Raw genomic sequence first — 21,775 nt, 5'->3', positions numbered from 1 at the left:
GAAGCACAAAGTAACAATTTGGCACATTTTGGTTACAGTCATCACAAAACCAGAACAACTTCACAGATATATTGCAGCCTTTCAAAACAAGCTTCTCTTTCATGAATAAATATTTACTAAGATTTTTCAAATGCAACAAATTCAGAGAATAAAAATGAGTATGTACTTGAGGAAAGCGTTTTAAAAAGAATGGAGTGTAGCATTAGCAATAGTTTGTACTTGTTCCTACAAAATTCTCCAAGTAGAGCAACTACAACGTAAGCAAGTTTTAGAACATTCTTTCTGATGCAGTATTTGAAACATTCCTTGTTTTAGGGGCAAACTAAAATCCTGTAGTCAAAGACTGGAAGTGCTGGTGTTCAGAACCACRTTGGGCAGCTATGCTATACGAGATTACATGATCTTAACTGTGTGCAATCTTAACTCGATAGGGTTAATGTACACACTGGAAGTGCAGAAAGTACAAATCTCTACAAGGAAATCTTAAAGACAAAGGGGCAGCAACAGAAGCAATATTGTCCCCTAAGTATTAGGTTACATCCCATAGACTACAATTAAATCCCCTCAATGCCTTCCAGAAACAAACAACCTAAGGAAGTCTGAACAGGGGCTGCAAGACTGCTCCCTCTTCAGCAGCAGGTCTCCACAGGCTTAGTTAAGAGCAACAGGCACTGTGTTTTAAACAAAAYGAAAGGACACATAAAGGCAGACCTAGAAAACGCATGTTAAACCTCTTACTTAGAATAGCAATCATTGATGCACTAAGTTGATTAACACAGCACAGATGCAAATGATATGCAGTGGCCTTGACATATGCAGGCCATCACCGTATCGTGGCCTCGGCAGATCCACACGTTATCCCTAACATTCACTTCTGGTAACCCCTGGTAYCCAAATCGTTAAAAAACAAACAAAAAACCTTACATTACCATTACTAAGTAACTCTTAAATGTCCAGATATACTGCCTCATAATAGCAAAAGCCTTTAAGACAATAAGGGCTCAGAAACAGTATCACAGTTCACAGAACCCCCTGAGTATATGAATATTCCAACACAGGACACGAAGCRAGTCGCTGCAAGCACTTTTCAACATCAAGTTACTTAACATCATTTATTTAGCATACCTTTTCTTGGATATTTTCACCATCGTTTGCCAGGGCACAGGCCTCACCAGGAGCATATTGCACCGCAGATGAAAGACTCTCTTTACAAAAGACATGCCAAACAGGAAGCCTGTTAAAGAATAAGAATACAAAATAACAATAAATAAAGTCTTACTTTAAAATTGAAGTGCTATGAGTTTCTTCAATCTTTCCCCCCTTCAGCTTTTTTTCAGTTGTTTCCAGCAGGTGCCAAAAAACATAAAAGCYATTCGCATACAGTTTACTGATACTCGTTCAACAAAGCTATTAAGGGACATAAATTAGAAATGGAGAATGCACTACATAGTTACTACTTTCAAAAGAAAGCATTGCTGGATTGCTACTGGGGTGATATGTCACACAAAGCAGAAGCAACAAATTAGCTAATTAYTGTAAGTGAAAATGAACTTGAGTTAACCTTATTCTTTGTCACAAAATAACATTTCTTTAGAAGTATTTATTACCAAGGGGGAAAAAAAAAAAACAAAACAAGAATTAAGTCCATTTCTATCCCTTCCCCCATACAGAGTCTGAGAAAATTCTATATTATCAGAAGAGACTTAATATCAGAAGAGATTTAATAAAAGCAAGTGTATTAGACAAGAGGTCTGAAAATACAGGCATAGGCAGCAAACTATATGCTGCTTTAGCTATATATCACACATATCTTCATAGATACTTGTTTTATATTTTCGTCCTTGAACAGCTTCCCTGAGAAGTGCTGAATACAGCAACCTTTTGATGCAAAGAGATGTGACAAGCAAAAGCCCAGCCTTAGCAGTCAGTCATGACAGCAACAACATTAATAGCTTACAATTCACTTATACCATTGGGACCAGTTTCACAGTGAGAGTTTGAATTATCACCCGTCTTAACGTGAAGATCCTCTTTGCTGAAAAGCACATTGCAGCACAGCTTCCATGCTGAGATGGAAACCTCCTCTACCTATTGCAGCCTCACAGGCTAAAATAGACCATAGTCACATACTGTATTTTAAAACTGTTGCATCYACCTCCAGCAGGTGCATACTGAAGTTTAACTTCTGCCACCCAGAAGCCTCCACAGCAAATCAGGCCTACAACACAGCTGAGTTTTGCAACCACTGCTAACCGACACATCAAGACGCGTTCGCAGCTGAACAGTGTCTCCACAGCAAGTACACGCAAGGCAGAGCACACGCTGCCAAGCCTCACCTTAGATCCTAGCAGAAATATCTCACACCAGACAGAACACATTCGTTACAAACTGTCCCAAGTTAAATGTTTAAATCACACTATTTTTCCACCTCGTGACTTTCTCAGCTTTGTGCTCAGTGCCTTTCAATGAATGCACCATTACTCTTGGGCAGAGCCAGGAGAAAAGGCAGCTCTCACACAAATTCCTCTACCCTTCATAGGAGCCAACAGCACTTTGGGATGCAAGAAGCACTTAATGTGAAGCCCTTGCACAGCCATTATTCAAAAAAATATATATATATATGTGCACACACTCTATATRCACAGAGATATATTTATATTTGGGGATATATTTACAGAGAAGAAAGGAGAGCACTACTTCTCCAGGTTGCAGGTAATTCTAAGTCTGGATTTTCGCTGTTRAGATATAAACTTGCTGCTCTTCTTGCACCTGCATCAGTAGGAAAARCATTAGGAATTAGGCAGGTCTCTTCCCACCAGAAGAGCAGGAAGCAGCCGGCTAGAAGGTGTGTGATCTGACGTGCTATTCTGGAGACGTGGCAAGGCAAACAACGTGGCCCAGTTCTGTCCCACCCACCAAACCTCAGCAATTCCTCTTCCGTAACAGCTTTCCTGCAAATAAAATGTCCTCAAGACAAGTGTGAGTAGCTGCAATTAGTGAAAACAGTGCACTGAACATTCAGGGTATAAAAACCCCTTGTAACTGCACATGAGAACAGTTAAAAATAAAAAATACAGACACCCATATATCTTAAATTTGCATCTCAGTTTGCAGCTACTTCTTCATATTGAAGTTTCCACTGAAACCCTGCCTTAGCCTAAGCTTAAGATATACACTTAAAAGGATATCATTAAATGTTACCAGACCTTAAGGTCTATTCATCTCTTAGCTCACACTTCAACTCCCCCCTTTCCCAAATACAGATTTCAGTTATTCCATAAAATTCTCATGCTCTTAATTTCAGCAGCTCCAAGCTTCGTCTTACGCTATAAAGAACCCCTGGTTCTTTACAAAAATGTAAGATTATACAGAGCATACTGCGGCTCACTTCACCTTTTCTGTAAGATAACATTTATGTGCATGCACTGTTTTGCCTACCCTAAGCTAGGATCTTCACTGAGCTGTGCAGAATAACATTAAAGTTCCTTAATGCAGAAAAAGAGAATATATCAGTGTCAACTGTTAACAGCATTTGAAAATGTGAGGTATACTTTTATAATAGCATTATTAACTATCATCTGAAAAGTGTTTGGCACAAAAGCACTGCACTTCTTYCCTGCCTTATGCATTGGTGTTTTGAAGACAATAGGCCATACTTCCTTAGCATAACCAGAGCTTTTGGAAAAACGCACAGTTTGATGGGCAAATGATTTAAGCTAGTCTGACACAAGCTCTGTCCAATATCCAATTTACTTATTTTCATAAATTCTTCTCAGCCTAATCACCCAAATGCAACACGATGCCTCCCATCTGCCGAAAGCCCTCGAAGCATGGGAGGGGAATGAGAATTTCTGTGCACGCACGCATGCGCACACTCACACGCTGAAAGCTGCGGGCCCCTCCTGGAACAGGGGGTTCAGAAGAAAGGACTTTCATTTGGTTGCTGCCATTCAGCTCTGACAGAGCATGAGGGATGCCAACTGAAAGAGGGCAAGACCCCAATAAACCAGCTATTCTCTGGGAAGTCAAATTGATTGCCTTATCATGACTACTATTTCTTCTTGCTTTTCCTCCCATCTATTTCAGTGCTCTGCACATTCAACAGGTTTCTTTTACTACAAGAGATTGATAATTGATGCAGCCTTTAGCTAAGAACCTGGCAAATGGCAAGTCCCCTCTGCTAAGTCTTTCAGTATATCCAGAAAGACACACAAACATGCAAGGCAAATGGTTTATTTACTGAGTGGAATATTCTTTCCGAGTTCAGTTAAGTCATTCCATATCTCCAATGAAAACATAGCAGCTTCCTACACCCATATGTATTAATAGAGCCTTCCCTTCCTCAAAAGCAAAGGGTGATATTCTGATGCCAACTTCAAAGTAAGTAAATTTAGTGCCCAAATAGGATCTAATATTAATTGCTAGACAGTGATTTCTCAGGCACAAAGTATATTTTCAAGCAGGGGCACAGCAACAAAATATTTCAGAGACCATTCCAGATGTGTAACTAACATTTAATTAGTTTTGCAGATACAGAAGCTTCTTTTTTTTGCTAAGTATGCCTCAACTAGCAGATACTATTTAATCTTATGCAGAACAAAAGGTATAAGCAATAGCCTTTTAGTGTCATCATTAATGTATTTTAAAAGCTATTTTCTCAAATATTCCACKATTATTTTAGCTTTATGTGCACAAATTCAAAAGCAAAGCCTGCAAGCCCAAGATTACARAGAGAAAAACAAATCATCACTCTCTGCAGGGCAGGCCTATGTTGAGCTTCTCTAGGAGATAAATCAGAATGGCATAGTACACTTGTTGATTGCTATAGGAATTATATACAGTCTGCGGATGGCTGTTAGGCTTCTGAACTGACCTGAATAAAAGTTAAAACACAGATTGCTTTGAAATTGCAATATAGGTTTCATCTGAAAGAGTGTCCAGCTTTTAATTCTTGAACTAATTGTGAAGGAAGATGCAGAAGAATTATCAGAGACAGCACAGCTATCATTAATGTRCTTTGATAAGCAAAAAGATGAAATAAAAATTAAACTGCCAGGAGAAAAATTACAAACAAACTTATATTACCAAAACATGATCATATTCAGCAGTTTGTGCTCAAATTGGCCTTACCAGAAAAAGTCCAAGCTTTCCTTTTCAAGCACTGACATACACAGAAGATTCAACAAGTTAGTCAATCATTTGCTTAAATTCTCCCCAAATAAGATGTGCTTTTGGAYATCTGAGAGCCAAGCAGCTCAAAGCAGGTCAAAGCTGACACCYGCGAGACATTTTTAATCAAATGGAAAATAAAGTCACAAGTGTCCCAATTATCAGGCCATCGCTGCACGCAATGGAACCTGCTCTCTCTAGGACTATCACTGGCATTTTCTGCATCTCTGAGGATTMTGTTACCAACAGGTGTGGATGCATCAAACTCCGTCAGCTAGCCCAGAGCAAGAATGAAAAATGTCGTATCTGCCCTGGGACGCTTGTCTGTAGAACCATTCACAGGAACAGTTCAGAAGAGGCAGTGCTACGTAAAGCAAAGGAGAGGTATATGTTGGTTGGTTTAAAAATTTACCTTCTTGATTACAAAATAACTTATTTGGGCTTAATCAGTTAAAAGTCTAGAAAAGTTGTAAAAGGCTGAGGAAGGCAGTCTGCCTTCCAGCTGCTGGACATGCAGGAAAAACTGTGAGAGGCAGAAAGGCTTCAGCCCCTCAGCTCATTTCTTACTACTTGCCCTTAACCACAGTGTTCCTACATTCCACATTCATGCACGCACACATACACACACGCCCTCCCCACTCTTTGCAAAGAATGTGCTCTCTAGCCTCCCTCCTAACTAGAATGCTATACAAACAGTTACTCCATTCATTTAAGAGAGACCATCACAAAGATGCTTCTAAAAAGGCCAAATTTCACGGCTTGAGACAGTGAAATTCCAGCCTTCCATTTAAAAGGCCTTTCATCACTTCAAATTCACYAGAATATAAAACTGATCATAAAACAAGGTTACACTTGCTCCACTTAACTTCACATTTAACTGATGAGCTGATCTTGACAGTGAGGGCAACAGAGCACTGGAAAAGGTTGCCAAGAGAGGTTGTGGAATCTCCTTCTCTGGAGACCTTCCAAACCCGCCTGGACACAATCCTGTCCCACGTGCTTGAGGTGACTCTGTGTGCAGGGGGATTGGACTAGATGATATCTAAAGGCTCCTTCCAACCTCAAGGATTCTACGATTATATTTATAGGATAAAACGGCAGTCGTGCATCCCACCTATARYGACACATTTCCCCCRCACCCTTGATCCAATCTAGTGATTRTGTGGGCATATACCAATTAATTCTGGGGGATAAAGTGAAAGTTTACTGCATATTAACCCTGTAAAGAGGTGACAAGGCAGAAGGAGAACAAGATTTGCTGGTGACAGACCACAGTTGTACTAAACAACAGAAAACAAGGATGAAGACTAAAATTGGAAACCTCTTCCTTCCTTTCAGTTCTAGCCATATCAGTCTCCTCCTTACGTAAAGGAGGCTCATATCACAGTCATCCTTAGAGTCCCGTAATTTTATACTGCTTTGATACAGTGCCCTTAATAGGCAAAAAGGTGCATTAGATGCATCCTGTAAAACAACATAAAAAAACATTGCTCTTCATTCTCAAAATGAGTATCTGGGTACCCAGCTTAAGATACTCAAAGTAGGACAAATTCCTCTAAATGCTACCAATCCCAGTCTTCAAATGTGTCTGTCGGGAAGTATTCAAAGGAGCATGCAATCCCTAGTCACGCTTCATAACACAGAGCACTGCAACACTGCACTGAAGGCTGTATCCTTACAGAGTCCTCTTGCATTATCCAGCTCTCCAGTTACTCCTGCATGCAAGAATTTGGAGAAAACAATAGATTCTGATGTGAGAAAAAAAAGTTAGAAGTATAGACCACAAAGACAAGAGGAAAATAGCGAAACAGGCATGAACTAGATGCTTAAGTTACCTGTGCTTAAACTTTAAGGATTTTAGGGCCTGTAGTAATGTTTGCTTTGAGCATCTATGCTGGCTTATTTTGAGTACTTGAACTTTTTACTCATATTCTTACCAAGGCAAAGAATGGACACTTTTTTTTCCAGTCACCTCAGAAAGACTTCTTTGCACTACTGACTAGTCTAYTACACCACCATGTTGCTCTATATTTTCACCAAGAATGAAGAGATTTTTTTCAATAATCTGCAGTTCTGTGTTACTGTGTTTTCATATAAAAGGCATACTGGTTTTCATTTTTAAAAATGATGCTCTTCAAGCAGAGGGCTGTTAGTAAATCTCATACGAAGGTCTTAAGGAAGCTGCACATCCTGCTCTGGAAAAAAAAAGTATGGCCTCTGCTAAAAGATGGATTAGTAATAGAAACAAAAAAAACCCAAAAGTTAACAAAAATATATTCCATGAAGTTACTTAGTGAAGAAAAGTACTCAAGTGAAGAAGAAACAACAGCTTAGAGGCATTTAAAAAAAAAGTACAAGAATATGCGCTTGACTTCAGCAACAGCCAGGGCCTTACACAGGAACACAACAACCTCATGAAGAGATGAAGAGCATTTTTAGCATATCACTCGCATAACAAGCAAACAAATTTGAAGTTTCTAGGACAAATCTTTTAGAAGATGACAYGAAAGCACTTCACTGATTTTCAAAGACAATTTTAGAAGTTAAATATTCAAGAACTGATTGAGCCAAGGGCTTGTCTTTAAGAAAATACAGCAGAATTTCAGCTTGCCCATAACCTGCKCACACTGAAGGCATTGCAAGCTGGGCATATTGAAATTTGATTTTACAAATCCAGGAGTTACAGAACAGTTGCCTCAACTCTTAACTACAGGGCAAAGGCACTTTCAGACAACATACTTCTCATTTTGAAATCAGGTGTCTGAAACAAGTCTTAGTTATACAAACAGTGCAAGTCACTTCATTTCTTCCTGCCATAAAATGCACTCAGTGCTTATTTTAGTATTGGTCTTTTAAASAGATAAAAGTAAAACTAAGAGGCAAATCAGCAGACAAGCGCTTGAACGCCAGTACAAGTAAGTTACACTAATAACTCTACCCAGAGCGCTAGGGCAGCCTCTCGTAAACATGAGTCTGCAGGGATTTTCTATGATAAGAGATCTGCTACACCTCAGAACGCAAACATCACAGGTCTGCCTCAAATTCATCTCACCGTCCAGCTCTGCCATTTATTATCTTTCCACTACTAAGGAATGCAAGTCTAAACCTTATGCTAAAGGTCAGCAATAAGTCCAATAAAGGTTCAAATAGATAAACCTCTGCTCTGTGACCTCTGACCCAACTCRCAGTTTTTGCCTGCACAAGACATAAGCAGCAAAATAAACTCATGTACACAGAGGACAGTACCACGTTACCCAAGCAGCCTTGTTTTTAAAGGCTCTTCTCACATCACAGAAGCCTTCAACGTGGACACCCTTAACAACATAAGAGGCTATAACAAAAACAAGACAGCAAAACTGGAAATATTTTCTCATTGAAATACAGAGGGGCTCATGCTTAACCTGTTAGAGAGAGGAATACAAAGCAAAAAAAAACTTCTCTCCCACTTATTTGCATTTAGATGTTATCCCTGGTTATGGCACTGACCTATTTTGACTTAGAATTTACAGGATACATTCCCATTACAGCTTTCTGAGTCAGCAGAGCTACTACATGAGGGGTTTCCACCAGAAACAGTCTTACTTTATTGCTGTAGCATATTCTCTAAGTAGCTACAACTAAAGGATCCTAACATGCCCATGCACTTAATCTCTATCTTCCTTTTACTTCTAATTGTAGAACTGGGAATGATAAAGTGGTTCATAGTGGTAACTATATCAGGATGTGCAAAGCACTTGATTCTGCCATTAAATGAATCATGGAAGCACAAATTAGGGCACGCATGATTTCTTTATTAAATTTACATCTAACTTGAAAAGTGCAGGTTTTGGCAGGCAAAAGAGGATTTCACAGCAATCTATACAGGTTATTGTTTAAACTACTGTCTCAGCTGGTCTCAGTTCAGATAATACTAGGACTGCTATAAGCTACTAAATCCATACCACTTATTTAGCTCTCTATATTGTCAAACAACAAAGTACTGTGCATATGAAGAGTGTTTTTTTTTTTTTTTTTTAAATGATCACCCACACAAAGGAATTAACAAAGGCTAAAAGCCTTTGTGCAGATTCAGAACAACAGGAGTCACTTGTGTACAGTCAGAGCTCCAAGCTGCACAGATGGGAATTATTTTTAGAGCAGTATATTCCTAAGCTTTACCTCCAGCAGAAGTATTTCTCTGAAGCCAGACAGCCATCCCATTCTTTTGAACTATTTGCAACAACATTGCTAGGAGCAACATGACATGTCAGCAATGTGATTTTACACTCCCAAAGGAATGAAGCTTCTTTTTGCCTTCCCAAACTCCCATGGTGCCCTTAYTGAAAGGGCACTGCTAAGTAAGTCACTAAAGCCAAACTTGCTGTCCAGTTACAGATTTCCTAATGCCCAACAATCATATTCAAGTTACCAGAAACTGTTTCTAAATATATGTGTGTGTGTGTATACATATATATATATAAATATAATGCAGTAAGAAAACAGTCAGCTGTCTTACAGTCCATTTTTACCAAATGATATATTTTCACTACATCAACTTACTTAGGAAGCTTTATAATACCTGGTTGGGAGAAATGCCTACCACCATCACCATTTTAAATTTTATTTCACCAAATCAAAGAACGTATCTACCTATCCAGGAATAAAACACTCCAGGTTTAAAAAATACCGTAGTCCAAATAGTTTAAGGTATTTTTTTCAGCAGATCAATTTTCTCTCCTTAAATCCCCCCCCTTTTTTTTTAATCCTCTGTTGTAACAGATCTTTTTCATCAAAAAAAAGAAAAAAAAAAGCTTCATACATTTCAAGGCAACTAAATTTAAAAAGACCTGGCAGACTCAGTTATGGGGATATGCCAACATTTGTAACAGTTTTAAGCAGCAAGGCACAGTCTTCCACAGTACTATTTAAAGTTTTTAGTGGCTTGCTTGAAAAAGATTTGATGATCTTTTAGGCTAACAGACTTCCCAATCATAAGGCTGACATGGCTACTGGAATCCAAGAAAGCCTTAACGTTATTCTGTAAATAGATGATTTAAGTCTGATGTGAATTAGTATTTGGACAATGGACTAAAGAATTAAAATCCTGGCCCTCGGATATCAATCCATCTACTGGCTCTTTAACAAAAAGGAGAGAGCAAGCAGGGCGAGCACAGCCTGAACAATTTCTCAATAGCAAAAGCTCAGAGATAGCCCAGCACAAGCTACAGATCAGACAAGACACAGCCTGAAAGCACAATCTCTTTTTAAGAAAAAARCACATCTTTTCAGTGAGTTAAATAAGATATGACTTAAACTGCCTAGGAGTAGATGCATTATTTTTCCTTAAAGTTACCTGTTCAAAGAGRCTGAGAACACAACAGATCACTCTAATCAGCCAGATATCACTAAACAGAGATCATTTCCACTTACAAAGTGCCCTAAGGCAAAGGGGACAATCAGCCTTCAATGCACAGCAAATAAGCCCCAAACTRCTTTCCCAATATCAACCTTTAGGAAAGATTAAAAACAAACACACACAAGGGCAGGTCTCTAGAGAGAGTTACCTCAGGTTCACAGCTCATTTAATCATATCAATACAGCCAGAAACTTCTCTTTTACACTTTTCCTAAATGTAAACATGCAACTGAGCTTTGAAGACTCACTGTATTATTCTCTCCTGAAAAAATACACTGTGATAAAGGGAACTAAATCGGGTCTGAGACTGAACCTATTTATACAAGTTTCAGTATCAGTTTTGTGRTTATTTCTGTATCCTCAGTCTATTGGAGCACTGTTAAAAGGGTTTCCCCTTGTCCGTGCCATCAGAACCAACAAGACAAAACCCTTTACACATAGAACTTAAACAACCACATACATCTTTTGAAACACACTTTGAAATCAGCTACAACTTCTCAGTGAATCACAAAGGTCAAAACAGGTCAAAGTTTTAGAAGAAGCTTAAAAATGGTCATGCAGGAATATATTCAACTGCTTGGGGTGTGATAAAAGTCAGACTCTAAAGGAGGTTGAAAATCAAGTAAGGAGAAAATCCAAGCACAATGTATAGGCAACAGAAACACTATAGAGAACACACCTGGAGGATGTGATCTATGCAAAACTGAAGGCAGCTTAGAAAGATTTTAGCCACTGATCTTTCAGAGAACACAACCAAATTTGAGGCTGAAAGGTGAAGGCAGCAAACCTTCCTACGGAAAGCTCGGGCTGACGGCGGGTATAAAGAATCACCGGGTGCAACTTTGGGGTCCTGATACACTGGAAGGCAGCTATTAAGACGGCATGAGCTTCCACGACCAAAACAAATGRCTTAAATACAATTCACAGAAAATAATAACAATAATAAAAGAACAAGAGCTGGCTTCCCAACCCCAGCCTCCTTTCCCGCAGGACTAGACGCTCCCAGCACTCCAATACCTCCCCTTCCCCAAAATGCAGCGTTTTCGCATTTTCCTTCCCCARTCACACGTTTCCCCCGCTCTCACAGCGGCTCTCGCCGGTCCCCGGACCCCTCCGCCAGGCCCGGGGCGGGGGGGGGGGAGGGGGGTCCCCACGGCGGCGCTCACCAGAGCACGGCGCAGAGGAAGAGGCAGGAGCCCAGGGCCAGGAGCCGGCGGGGCGGCTCCTTCATCGTCTCCTCCGTCTGCCTCCCGCGGGCGCGAAGAGGCGGCGCATCCTCCTCCGCGGCGCAGGGCAACAGCGGCGGCGGCGGCGCGGCCGTTAATGCGGCCGTTAACGTGGCCCCTCCCCCCCCCCCGCGCGGAGCGGCGCGGCCGTTACTACCCCCCCCCCGCCCCGGCAGCCCCGCCCCCTCGCCGCTGGCGGGCCAATGGGTGGCGGAGCTGGGGGTGGCCACGCCCCCTCCCTGCACGATGCGGACGGTGATTGGTTTCTTCTGGGCGCCACGGCGGCGAATCGCGGAGCGCACCGTCTTTCCCCGGCCCTGCGAGGACCTCTCTTAGGCGCCCGCCTGAAGCGATGCGTTAAAGGGAAAATCGCCATAATAATAAACAACGGCTGGCGGCAAAGTCCGGCGGCTGCGGCGCGCGAGAGGAACAGGGGGGTGTCGCTACCTCCGCCAGGGAGGGCATTTTCCATAACACCTCTCTGCCATGACAGATTTTTTTTATCAGGCGTCTCCCTAGACAGCCCAAGCAGGCAAGCGCCGATTGGGGGCAGCCGAGGCCCTCAGCGGAAAACTGTTCTGGGGGGGAAAACGACTCCATCTCCCAGTAGRCCGCGCGGGCGGGGGCGCGGGGGCTGCTGGGAGTTGTAGTTCYGGAGGGCGTGGRGGCGCCGCGCCCACCTCCCCGCCGCCATTTTGCACCGGTCTMCACGAGGCGATGGAGGCGGCGGTCGGTGCCGCGGAGGGACGAGACAGGCGTCATCTTCCCAGGCGCCTTGCGGGGTGTTGCAAAACACCCGAAACTCGCGGGTGACTTAGTCACTCGYGTGACAAAACGTGGCGCCCCGGCCTCGTGAACGTGCTGCCAGAGCGGCCTGCGGGCGAGCGGGTGACGGTTACTCAGCTCCRTGACCGTCCTCTGCCGTGAGGCTCCTCCACGCCGGGATCCAGGCCCTAWGGATCTGCTTCCCGCCAAACGTTTTCCAAGGACATTTTCTTGTTAGAAGGCCAAAAGCAAATGTTTCACCAAAACACGGTGGTGGGACCTGTCGCCGCGGGAGCGGCCCAACAGGGCACAGCAGCGGGTGAAGCCTGGCGCGGGACGCAGGAAAAGGCACCGAGAAACTGCCCGCGGGCACCTGCTGCGTGTGGGCCCCCCTGGGCCACCCCCTGGGTTTTGGGGTCCAGTGCTGAGACGCAGCGACGTGGAGCCGGGATCATGGGGGCGCTGGGCTCTCCGCAGGACCTCCCGAGCGGAGCTGCGGCCCCAAGGACACAGCCGGATGCCGGGGGATCCCGCGGCGGCTCCGTGCTCGGAGYGGAGCCGGTGCTGAAACCTGTGTGCCGGGCAGCAAACTTCCCRCCGCCCCAGGGGAGCTGCCTCGGAAACTCCCCCGAACTTCCTCAGCCCACAGCTCTTGTAACCCGTGCCCACGAATCTTCCCCCGGGGTGAAGACGGTGCCACGAGATGCAAAGCTCGCCCATGGTTGTCCTYGCTCAGCCTTCCTGGACAAGCCCTGGATTTTGTGCACAGCCAAGGCCATAGCAGCACAGAATCCCACCCACCAGGCAGTGCAAAGTTAAACAGCTCCTTAGCTGCCTGCTAGAAGAGCTGAAATATCCGCTGACCCTTTCCCAAGTATTTGCAGCCAGAGCCCTGCCCTCAGCGCTGGCACCGGCAGGAGGTTTCCAGTCCTTGCGTTGGGCCCCTATAATAACACGTGGTGTCCAACACGTGTTAGATCAATGAAGCCCCCCAGGGCTCGGGGGGCACCAGGAGGGCTGGGAGACATCCCAGCACCACCTCARTGGCACGTTAGGCTGCCGAGCTGTAGCGTGCGGAGAGCCTCAGCACTCRCTGGACTTGTTTCCTGAACACAAAGAAGATGAGATGTACAGAGGTAAAAATGTTAAGATTGCCCCATCTCCCAGCTAGAGCCTGTCATTAACGCACAATCCCACATCCCGGAGGCTACCTGGGAAGCAGGCATTTGAATGGGATTCTTTAAAAGTGCCACGTGTCGTAGGAGCAAGATCAATGCCTCCAGCTGCCTTTTCTCCTCCTCGAAAGTCCTGCTCATCAATAGAATAATTTGGTCAACAGCTGGAGATCAAGAACAAATTTCTYTTGGGCACTTGGAGAGATGAAGTCAGGGCAGCTCTCAGGGAGGGTAAGTCCTGGCTCAAGGCTGAGCTTTAACCACTACATTGTGCAATTGTGCACATATATAGGCTGGGGGRAGAGGACTGTCCCTGCCTATAGACACAGTGTTCAGACAGCTTGTTTTTTTCCAGAAAAGCCAGTCCATTGTTCCCTTACCAGCAGAATTTGCTAAGAAAATGTTGCAACATAGATTTGTATCAGCAACTGCACGGAAAATAAAGGCTTGGTGTATTGAGAGGCAGTATCAGATCATCTGAGTTGGTCTTGTTGGGTTAAGCTAACCCAGAAGGGAGCTTTGATAGGTGAGGAAGAGCCAAGTCCTTCTGAACCTGGCAGCTGGGTTTGGAAACGGTGTTTTGCAAGACTGGAACTGCACGAGGCATCAGACAGAGACCAGGGTCTGGCTGCTTGCAGCGAGACAGCCGAGTTGAACCCAGGGCTGTTGCCRCGGCCAAATCCTGGAGTGAAGTTTCTTCCAGCAAATTTCTAGCTGGACTTCAGCTGAAGGGACTCTTTGTGCCTTTGTGCAGCCTGGGGGCCGCCTCTGCAGAAAGAGACCCGGAGCAAAGAGCATCTTGACAGTAAAAACTCAGCTGCACCTTGCCCAGCACCCCTCAGCTTCTGCTCCTCTGATACACAGAAGATTGTCAAAGTGTAAAGAGTTTCTTTTTTCTACTATTTTTTCCCCACATGTGTGGAAAAAAAAATCCACTCAATGCAAAATCATTCCCTTTCTCACTATTGATCCTGGCTCCTTATTGCTTAAARGGAAAGGAATCTTTCCTAAGCATATTCTGACAATGCAACTTTTGCTGGTACTTTCTTTCCTGACCATTTCTTACTTAGTACAGAAAAAGCTCTAGCAAGTTTGCTCCAGATAACTTCCTCTGTCTTTAGATGAACCATTAACCGTTTGCAGGACGGAAGAATCTTGAAAAATAGTGCAAAACTTAAAAAAAAAAAAAATGAGATTGCTGGATAACCAACAACTCTTCTGCAGTTCTCGTTACTGAAACGGGACAGGAGCTCTGCCTTCAGCACGTTTGATGATGGCTCTTTCAGTGCTGTCCTGGTAGCGCCTTCGCCGCCTCCTCCTGGGGCCCCTGCCCCGGCGCCTCCTGCTCTCCCAAGTTATATCCGGAGCTTCTGCATTTTTCCTGTGAACGCCCTCGTGCAGCCCTGGCCTCCGCGGTGTCCTGCAGCTCTCCGAACGCCAGGACAGCGGCCGGGAGAGGCGGCGCTGCCGCCTTGCAGGGCTTGGGCAGCSCGGCGGCGACGCGGCCCCGCGCTCGGGCAGCTCCCGGCGTGAGGAAACGCGGGACAGCCGCCCTCCCTCCCTCCCTCTCAGCACAGCAACCAGCGACAGGCTGGCCGGGGCAGCCCGACCCGACGTCCCGGGGACGGCCCTGACTTCCAGCCCGCGATCCCAGCCCCACTGAAAGGGCCTTGACACAGGGCAGAGCGTGGCAGGGAGCCATGGCACCCAGAGACACCGAAGGATGCACYCCTTGGGCCAGTTAGTTCAACACTGAGTGGACTTTAACTTCAATTATGAACGAATTTATCATTTAATGTTGTTTCRCCTGAATTTTAACACTCGCTAGACATAGAAAATGCAGTGATTTCTCCGAAGGGCATCCCCAGATGCAACCCTGTGGAAAGCTGTGCCATGTCCTAACCCCATYGCAGGACCAGGGAGCCTCCACAACAGAAACCATCGATTTGTAGAAACAAGTGTTGAAACACGTGGCTCCTCTGCAGGGAGATGGTGCCTAGCAGCTTCTTTTACACCTTTCAGCAGGGATAAGGCTTTGAGTAACCTGCTCAGCATCATCCTCACTAGATCCCACCCTGCCCGAGTGTGATTCCAGCTGCATCAGCACGGAAAAGGGCAGAAAGGCGGCGTGTTTGGCCAAGGAGTGAGTCCTGCTCTGTGTCCCGCGGCCACRGATGCACCGCAGCTCTCAGTGAGACCCAAGTGGATTCACTGAGGATTTTCTGCTATTTAAAATCCATCTTTTTAAAGACAGTAAGAGAAGATGGCACTTGGAAACAGCCTCTGCAAAGGCCTTGCTTCCCAAAAGCCCCAAAACACTGTTAAATTTGGCTTTCCTCAGTGAAAATCCCCACTTACATCCAGCCCCGGCGAGCAGCCGGGAAGCAGCCGGCTCGCTGGTTAAGGAAGGGAGAGGGGAAGCCCGGAGCCGGCTCGGAGAGCCCCAGGCYGCGGGGCACAGCGGGACGGCGCCTGGGCGGCTGCAGCGGGGCAGGAGCTGCCGCAGCTGCGAGCTGGGACACCCCGCGTGGGGAGCACAGGGAAGAGAGAAACCTCAGCACGGAARCCGAGAACGGGCAGCAGCCGAGGACGGGGCGGCTGCCGCGAGGCCCGAGGAAGCGCCCGCGCGCGGCAGGGCCCCTGCCCTGCGTGTGCCGGGGCACCCAGSGGGGAAGGCGCGCGCTGGCCCCACACCGCACCTGCAGACCTTTCTCGGGCTGAGTTTCCAGGAGGGCAGCGTGGGCTGGAGCTGCCCGTAACCCAGAGGGAAAGCGCAGGGCCCGGAAAGCCCCACAGGTAACGCGCTGGTGATTTTCTCGCCTCGGCACCGCGCGAGTCACGGCCAAAGCTGGGCTGCAGGCACGTGATGCAGCGTGACCTGGCGTCTGCTGGGGCCCTGTCACCTGAGAGCTGACAGGGTGACAGGGCAACACCTCAGCACTGCCTGCTCCCTTTCCTGTTTGCGCAGCCACTAAAGTTAGCTGAATTCCCACCTGGCTCCATCCCCTGCCCTCTCCAGAGGATATTTTAAAACCTGGAGTCAGATGTCCAAGCGTCACGAGGCTGCTCCTGAGGARCTGTGCCCCCAGGGGTGCACGTGCTCCCAAGGGAATGCTCCCATCCAGCGCGCTGTTGGAAAAGCACCGTCCAAGCAGCCGTTCCAGCAGCACAAAACACCTCAGCTCCGGCAGCTCCCCAAGATCCTGCCCGGAGGTAAATGTTGGTGGGAATGGAGAAGAGGGAAGGCAGGTGGGAAGGCACAGGCTGAAGCCCACGGATCCAAGAGAGCAGCAACAAAATCCACATCTGTTCAACTGCAGACCTTGGCTCCCCTGACGTGCCCAGTTACCCCACTGCAGTCCTATCTTTAACAGTGAACAGAAAGGAAACGTGAGCGCGTGGAACGAGGGCTCTGCGGGAGCCTCTCCCCCCGCCTCCAGCCAGTCCAATTTTCGCTGGACTCGCTGCAGGGTTTGAATTCCCAACAGCAGCGGGATGTGCAGACACAGCGGGAATGCAGCAGGGGAATCGCAGCGGCTGAGCCCCGCGTGCAGCACCGCCCTGGAAGGCTGCTGGCTTCTCTCTCCCGGGACAGTCACCTTAAACAGGAATTATCCTGGTTGAGCCCCGTTCACGCTTCCTATCAGGGCCGTGCTGTTTGCATGCTGCACTTCCTCAAAYGTGCCCCCGTCTGCTTCTGCATTTACACAGAGAGAGAACAAAAGTATCCCCTTGGCAAGTGGTAAAAGACAAGTTGGGAAACACTGCGTCCTTTCAGGGCTTTTGCTCTGCCTCCCTTGTTACAGGGGAAGTGGATGCAGGTCCTGGTGCGTTTTCGCTGCCTGCAGCAGAGCAGGGTCAGCACTTCACACCAGAGCCGCGCATCTCAAACCCAGGGCTAGTTGGAAGGATGAGGAAGAGGCTGACAAAAGCTTCACTCTGGAGGAGCTAGGCCAGGCCTAGGGAGTGGACAGGGGCTGCCACCCCTTCACCCAACAAAGCTGCCCAGGTCTCCAGCAGCCGCTGCAGTCAGACCCTGCTCACTGCCACGCGCAGACACTTCTCAGCAACACACGGCTGGCTCCTGCAGGCAGCTCTGAGCTCCGCGGGCCTGGCTTCCTCCTACCCCCACGGAAAGGGAGGCTGCTGACCYGCTGCCCTCGACCGCAGGGTCAGGYTGTCCCTCTCCTGCAGGCCAGCACAGGGAGGGCGTTTTGCCAAGGGCTTCACAGCCACGAGGTGACCGCCGGGGAATGCCAGGGCTGGGGAGCTCACTGCCCAGCTCACCCATWAGGGCGGCAGTTCCAGGCTCATATCCCTGTGCACGTGATCCTGTCCATGCCCCAGCTCCTCAGCCCGCTCCACAGCTGTCCTGCTTTTCCATCCTCCTCCCCACATCTCCAGCTGCCCCATCCCGCGCCCGTCAACCCAGCAGCATCGCTGTGCATCTCGCACACAACCATGGGGGCTCCTGGTCTTGGTCTCACTGACTGGTGGCCGGGCTGCATCCAGGACACTCGTCCCACCGGCACCAGCAAGGGAGCAGAGCGGGAGAGCTGGATCGGTGCTAACCAGGGCCGGCTGCTCCATCTTCCTTTAGGAGAAGCAAACACAGGAAGACAAGTGAGGAAATCAGGGGCTCACGTGAAGGCAGTCTGCAAAGCTGGCGGGATCCAGAAACSCCCTAAATAGGTGATTGCAGGAGAGCAGAAGCAGCAAATGTTATGGAGCCATTTAAGGCAGGAGACGCTCTCCGGTCATGGAAAAATTCGGCAGCTGGAGCTGCGCCAACCTCCCGCCCCTCCCCAAAAACATTCCTGCAAAGGGAGGCTGCATCTCCAGGGGCGCGGGGAGAAGCTCTGGGATCAGGTGTCACCGAAGCAAAGCCCAGGCTGCGCTCACAGGCGGCCCCGGGGCCGAGCGCGGCYTGGGGCCCAGCAAGGGCCCCGTTTCTTCCGTGCAGTTTGTGCCTTCCCCCCCGCTCCTGCACAGGCAGYGCCGGTGTGCGCAGAGCCCGGGGCTCACCGGGGCCGTGCATCCTCCTGCACCCGCATTGTGCCCAGTGCCTGCCTGCTGGGAGCCACCCAGGAGGCTGCACAGCAGCGTTTTGGGGTGAAACTGAGGGGAACTCTGTCATTTTACAAATTCTGTATCACTGGTCTTCAGGGCGGCCCCCATCGTATCACCAGCAGTGCAAATACCTAAGTGGGGGGATTGCTCAGCTATTTTGCAGCCTAGTTGTCCCTGACACAAATGTCATTTCACACCCAATCACCCCAGACTGAGAACAAGTAGATATATTTCCAAGCGACCCGTGAGACTGCGGTTCGCGTGCGCTGCGAGGCGGGGGTGCAGTGCCCTGAATACTTTGAAATTCAAATTTCTCCAGCCGAGGCCTAGATCAGTCACAGCTATTTAAATCTCAGCCTGTCACCTCTTCCATTGTTACTTCCAAGCAGTTTTAGCAGCACCCTGACAAGCCAGAGACCTACAAAAATTAAACAGACCCAGAGTGGGGTCTGTTGCAAGATACGGGTGCCTACCGAGCAAAGGGGGTCATSGAAAGCCTGCAGGGCTGTGACAGCCAACTCCAAGGATCTGCATCTCAGCACTGGATCCCAAAGCACCTGGCGAGCCAGGTGAGCCTCCAACCCCCCTTTCATAAACAGGGGCACGAAAGGGAGATGCCAGAGCCACTGGCAGAGGCAGCACCTTCAYGCAGGACGTGGCTGTCACTTCATGGCCAAGTCCCTCCTTGGAGCCCTGCTCTGCCACCCCAGCCGTCCCCGTACACAGACTGGCCCTGGCAGCAGCTGAGCACGGTGCGAAGCGGAGCTGCTCCAACAGGATATCCTGAATGGGCCCCGGCCAAAAAAGCCAAAGCCTGATGGTTTCAGCCCTCACCTGAGACACAACGACCTCCAGCAAACACTGCAGCCCAGGTAAGAACATCCACCTGGGGCTGCTCTGCTGAGAAAATACCCTCTTCTGTCAACAAATTCCCAGGAGTACAGCCGAGATACTGCGTGCAGCAGCTCTGTGTTGCTTGCTGGGTTTTCTGCTGGGATTCACTCCTCTATTCCCAGAAAGTTGCAGTAAAACTGGAGAGACTTGGATCCTCAGCATGGGAGAGCCCATGTGCCGTAGTGCCTCRATGGCTCTGCCTGGCCCCCAGCGCTGCCCCATACAGAGCTCTGCACCTACAGATCCCCCCAGTGAGGGTGGGAAGAGGGTATTTTCTGGAAGCACCACCTTTTCTGGAAAGTGGTGCTTCCAGAAACCTGGAACTTGTGCTGGGAAGCACTGGCCATCTGATGCAGACCCTCTGTGGGGAAGGGAAGTGTAAATTATTAACTGCTGCAGGCCCAGGGCAGGGGCAGAGGGTGGGCATGGGAGAGCAGAGGGCCCAGGAGTCCTGGCCTTGGCCCTCCCTTGTTCCAAGTTGTTCCTCCCACAACTTGCCCTGCATTTTGTGCCGCTTGGTGCTGGAATGGGGCTCAAACACACACAGGGAGTCCTGACTCCTGCCACTTAGATACTGCACTGATTGAGGTCCCTCCGATACCAGACAGGCCAGCAGCTCCCAGCCCTGCTTGCTGGCTGCCCTCGACAGTCTCATCACACCGAGCTGTGGGGGAGCAGAAGGCTCAATGGAAAATCCCCAGGCCTCAGCAGGAGGACATAAGAGCGAGTATTTGCCTGTGTCACGGAAGGCTGATCCGCTCTGCTGTGCAAACACCCCTCCTGCCATCCGATTTATCTGTAGCAGGTGGGAGAGACCTTGTTGCATGGAACAGAGAGCAGAAATTAAGATAATCACAGGGGAGGTTGACCTCAGCCAACACAGTCAATCAGGGGCTGCATGGGCCGCRATGGGAATCTCCCAGCTGCTCTTCCCGCCTCCACAGCCCACGTGGCACCGCGCAGGTCCGGGGATGACTCTGCAGCACCTTTTCCCGGAGCAGCAGGGCTGGTGACCTGGCCGGTCCTGATAGGGACAGGGCTGCCAGGCAGACACTGAGTCACCCGCCCGCAGGCAAAGTCTGGGCCACCTGGGAAGGCTGCGCTGCCCTTTGGACTTGGGGAGGAAGGTGCTCCCAGCAGGGAGCACGCGCAGTCCCTGCCACGTCCCAGAGAGGGACGGAGCCACCGCCAGCCCCAACAGCAGCTGGGGCAGCACCCACAGCTGCAGGGGCAGCTGCCCTGCTCCGAGCCTCTCCGTGGGGCTTTCCAAAGCGCGGAGGAGCCGCTGAGCCYAGCAAGGCTCAGTGCTGCGCACACGGGCGGGCTGGGACCTACACGTGTGGCATGAACGCCCTCGGCAGGAGCGCTGCCCTGCGCTCACCAGGGCTCCCAGTGCCCCGTGCTGCCTCAGGGTGCTGCGTGTTGCCAAAGGACAACTGCTTCCTGCACTTCCGTACCTGTGGGGGAGCCTTCATACCCAAAAAGAGGGCATTTCAAAGGGCATGAGGGCTTCTTGCCTCTCTTCTAGCCCCTCTGCAAGATAAGCTTTCCTGACAGTTTTGAGCACATCTTGAGCCTCAGCCCATTATTCCCAGGCCCCAGCCCATCCTGCTCAAGCATGAAAGCCCTGAAGGAAGTCAAATCAAACCTGCTGGCCACGGACAAAGCAAGGGGATGCAGGGCTCGGGACCCGCTGGTTAACACCGAGTAGAGCAGCAGTGGCTGCCGGAGGGCGGCACGGGTTAGATGCCAGCACGGGGTGACCCTGCCCGAGCCACCATCCCTCTGGAGGGACCTCCGCGGCTGGGGCAGGCTGACCATGGCTCGTACCCAGGAGGAACCAACGGCACAGGGCACGGAGAGAGAGAAAAGGAAAMCCCCATCTCTTCCATCTGCTCCCAGCTCTGCAGCACAACCGCGAGGCCCCTTTCCTGGAGCACAAAGCGGGCAGCGTTCCGGCTGCCCTGCCCCGTGGAGGCCTCCCCGCCCCCAGAGGGCCGCCCTGCCCTGGCGGCCGCCCCGCGCGAGCCCCTCGCGGCGCCGGGATGGAGGCGGCCGGGGCTGCGGCCGATCCCGGCTCCC

At 48.8% G+C, this 21,775-nt stretch overlaps 2 protein-coding genes across 4 annotated transcripts in view; one reads left to right on the top strand and one right to left on the bottom strand.

Moving 5' to 3' along the window:
- SUCO (SUN domain containing ossification factor) overlaps positions 1–11,797 on the bottom strand; it is a 36,048-nt gene extending 24,251 nt beyond the window's left edge. For all 3 annotated transcript variants that reach the window (XM_026043790.1, XM_026043791.1, XM_026043792.1), the window contains exons 1-2: positions 11,730–11,797; positions 1,126–1,234 (exon numbers count right to left, since the gene is read on the bottom strand). In XM_026043790.1, coding sequence (XP_025899575.1) covers positions 1,126–1,234; positions 11,730–11,794 — 174 coding nt within the window. In that variant the 5' untranslated portion in view covers positions 11,795–11,797. The remainder of the gene's footprint in view (positions 1–1,125; positions 1,235–11,729) is intronic.
- Positions 11,798–21,311: 9,514 nt separating this feature from the next.
- The window catches only part of PIGC (phosphatidylinositol glycan anchor biosynthesis class C), a 2,097-nt gene continuing 1,633 nt past the window's right edge, over positions 21,312–21,775 (top strand). The window contains exon 1 of the mRNA XM_026043755.1: positions 21,312–21,359. Coding sequence (XP_025899540.1) covers positions 21,312–21,359 — 48 coding nt within the window. The remainder of the gene's footprint in view (positions 21,360–21,775) is intronic.

Source organism: Nothoprocta perdicaria, unplaced genomic scaffold (genome assembly GCF_003342845.1).
Source record: "Nothoprocta perdicaria isolate Ctin4 unplaced genomic scaffold, notPer1 scaffold_34, whole genome shotgun sequence".
Taxonomy (NCBI): domain Eukaryota; kingdom Metazoa; phylum Chordata; class Aves; order Tinamiformes; family Tinamidae; genus Nothoprocta; species Nothoprocta perdicaria.
Note: the sequence above shows the minus strand (reverse complement) of the source record. Positions and strands in the feature narration are given on the sequence as shown.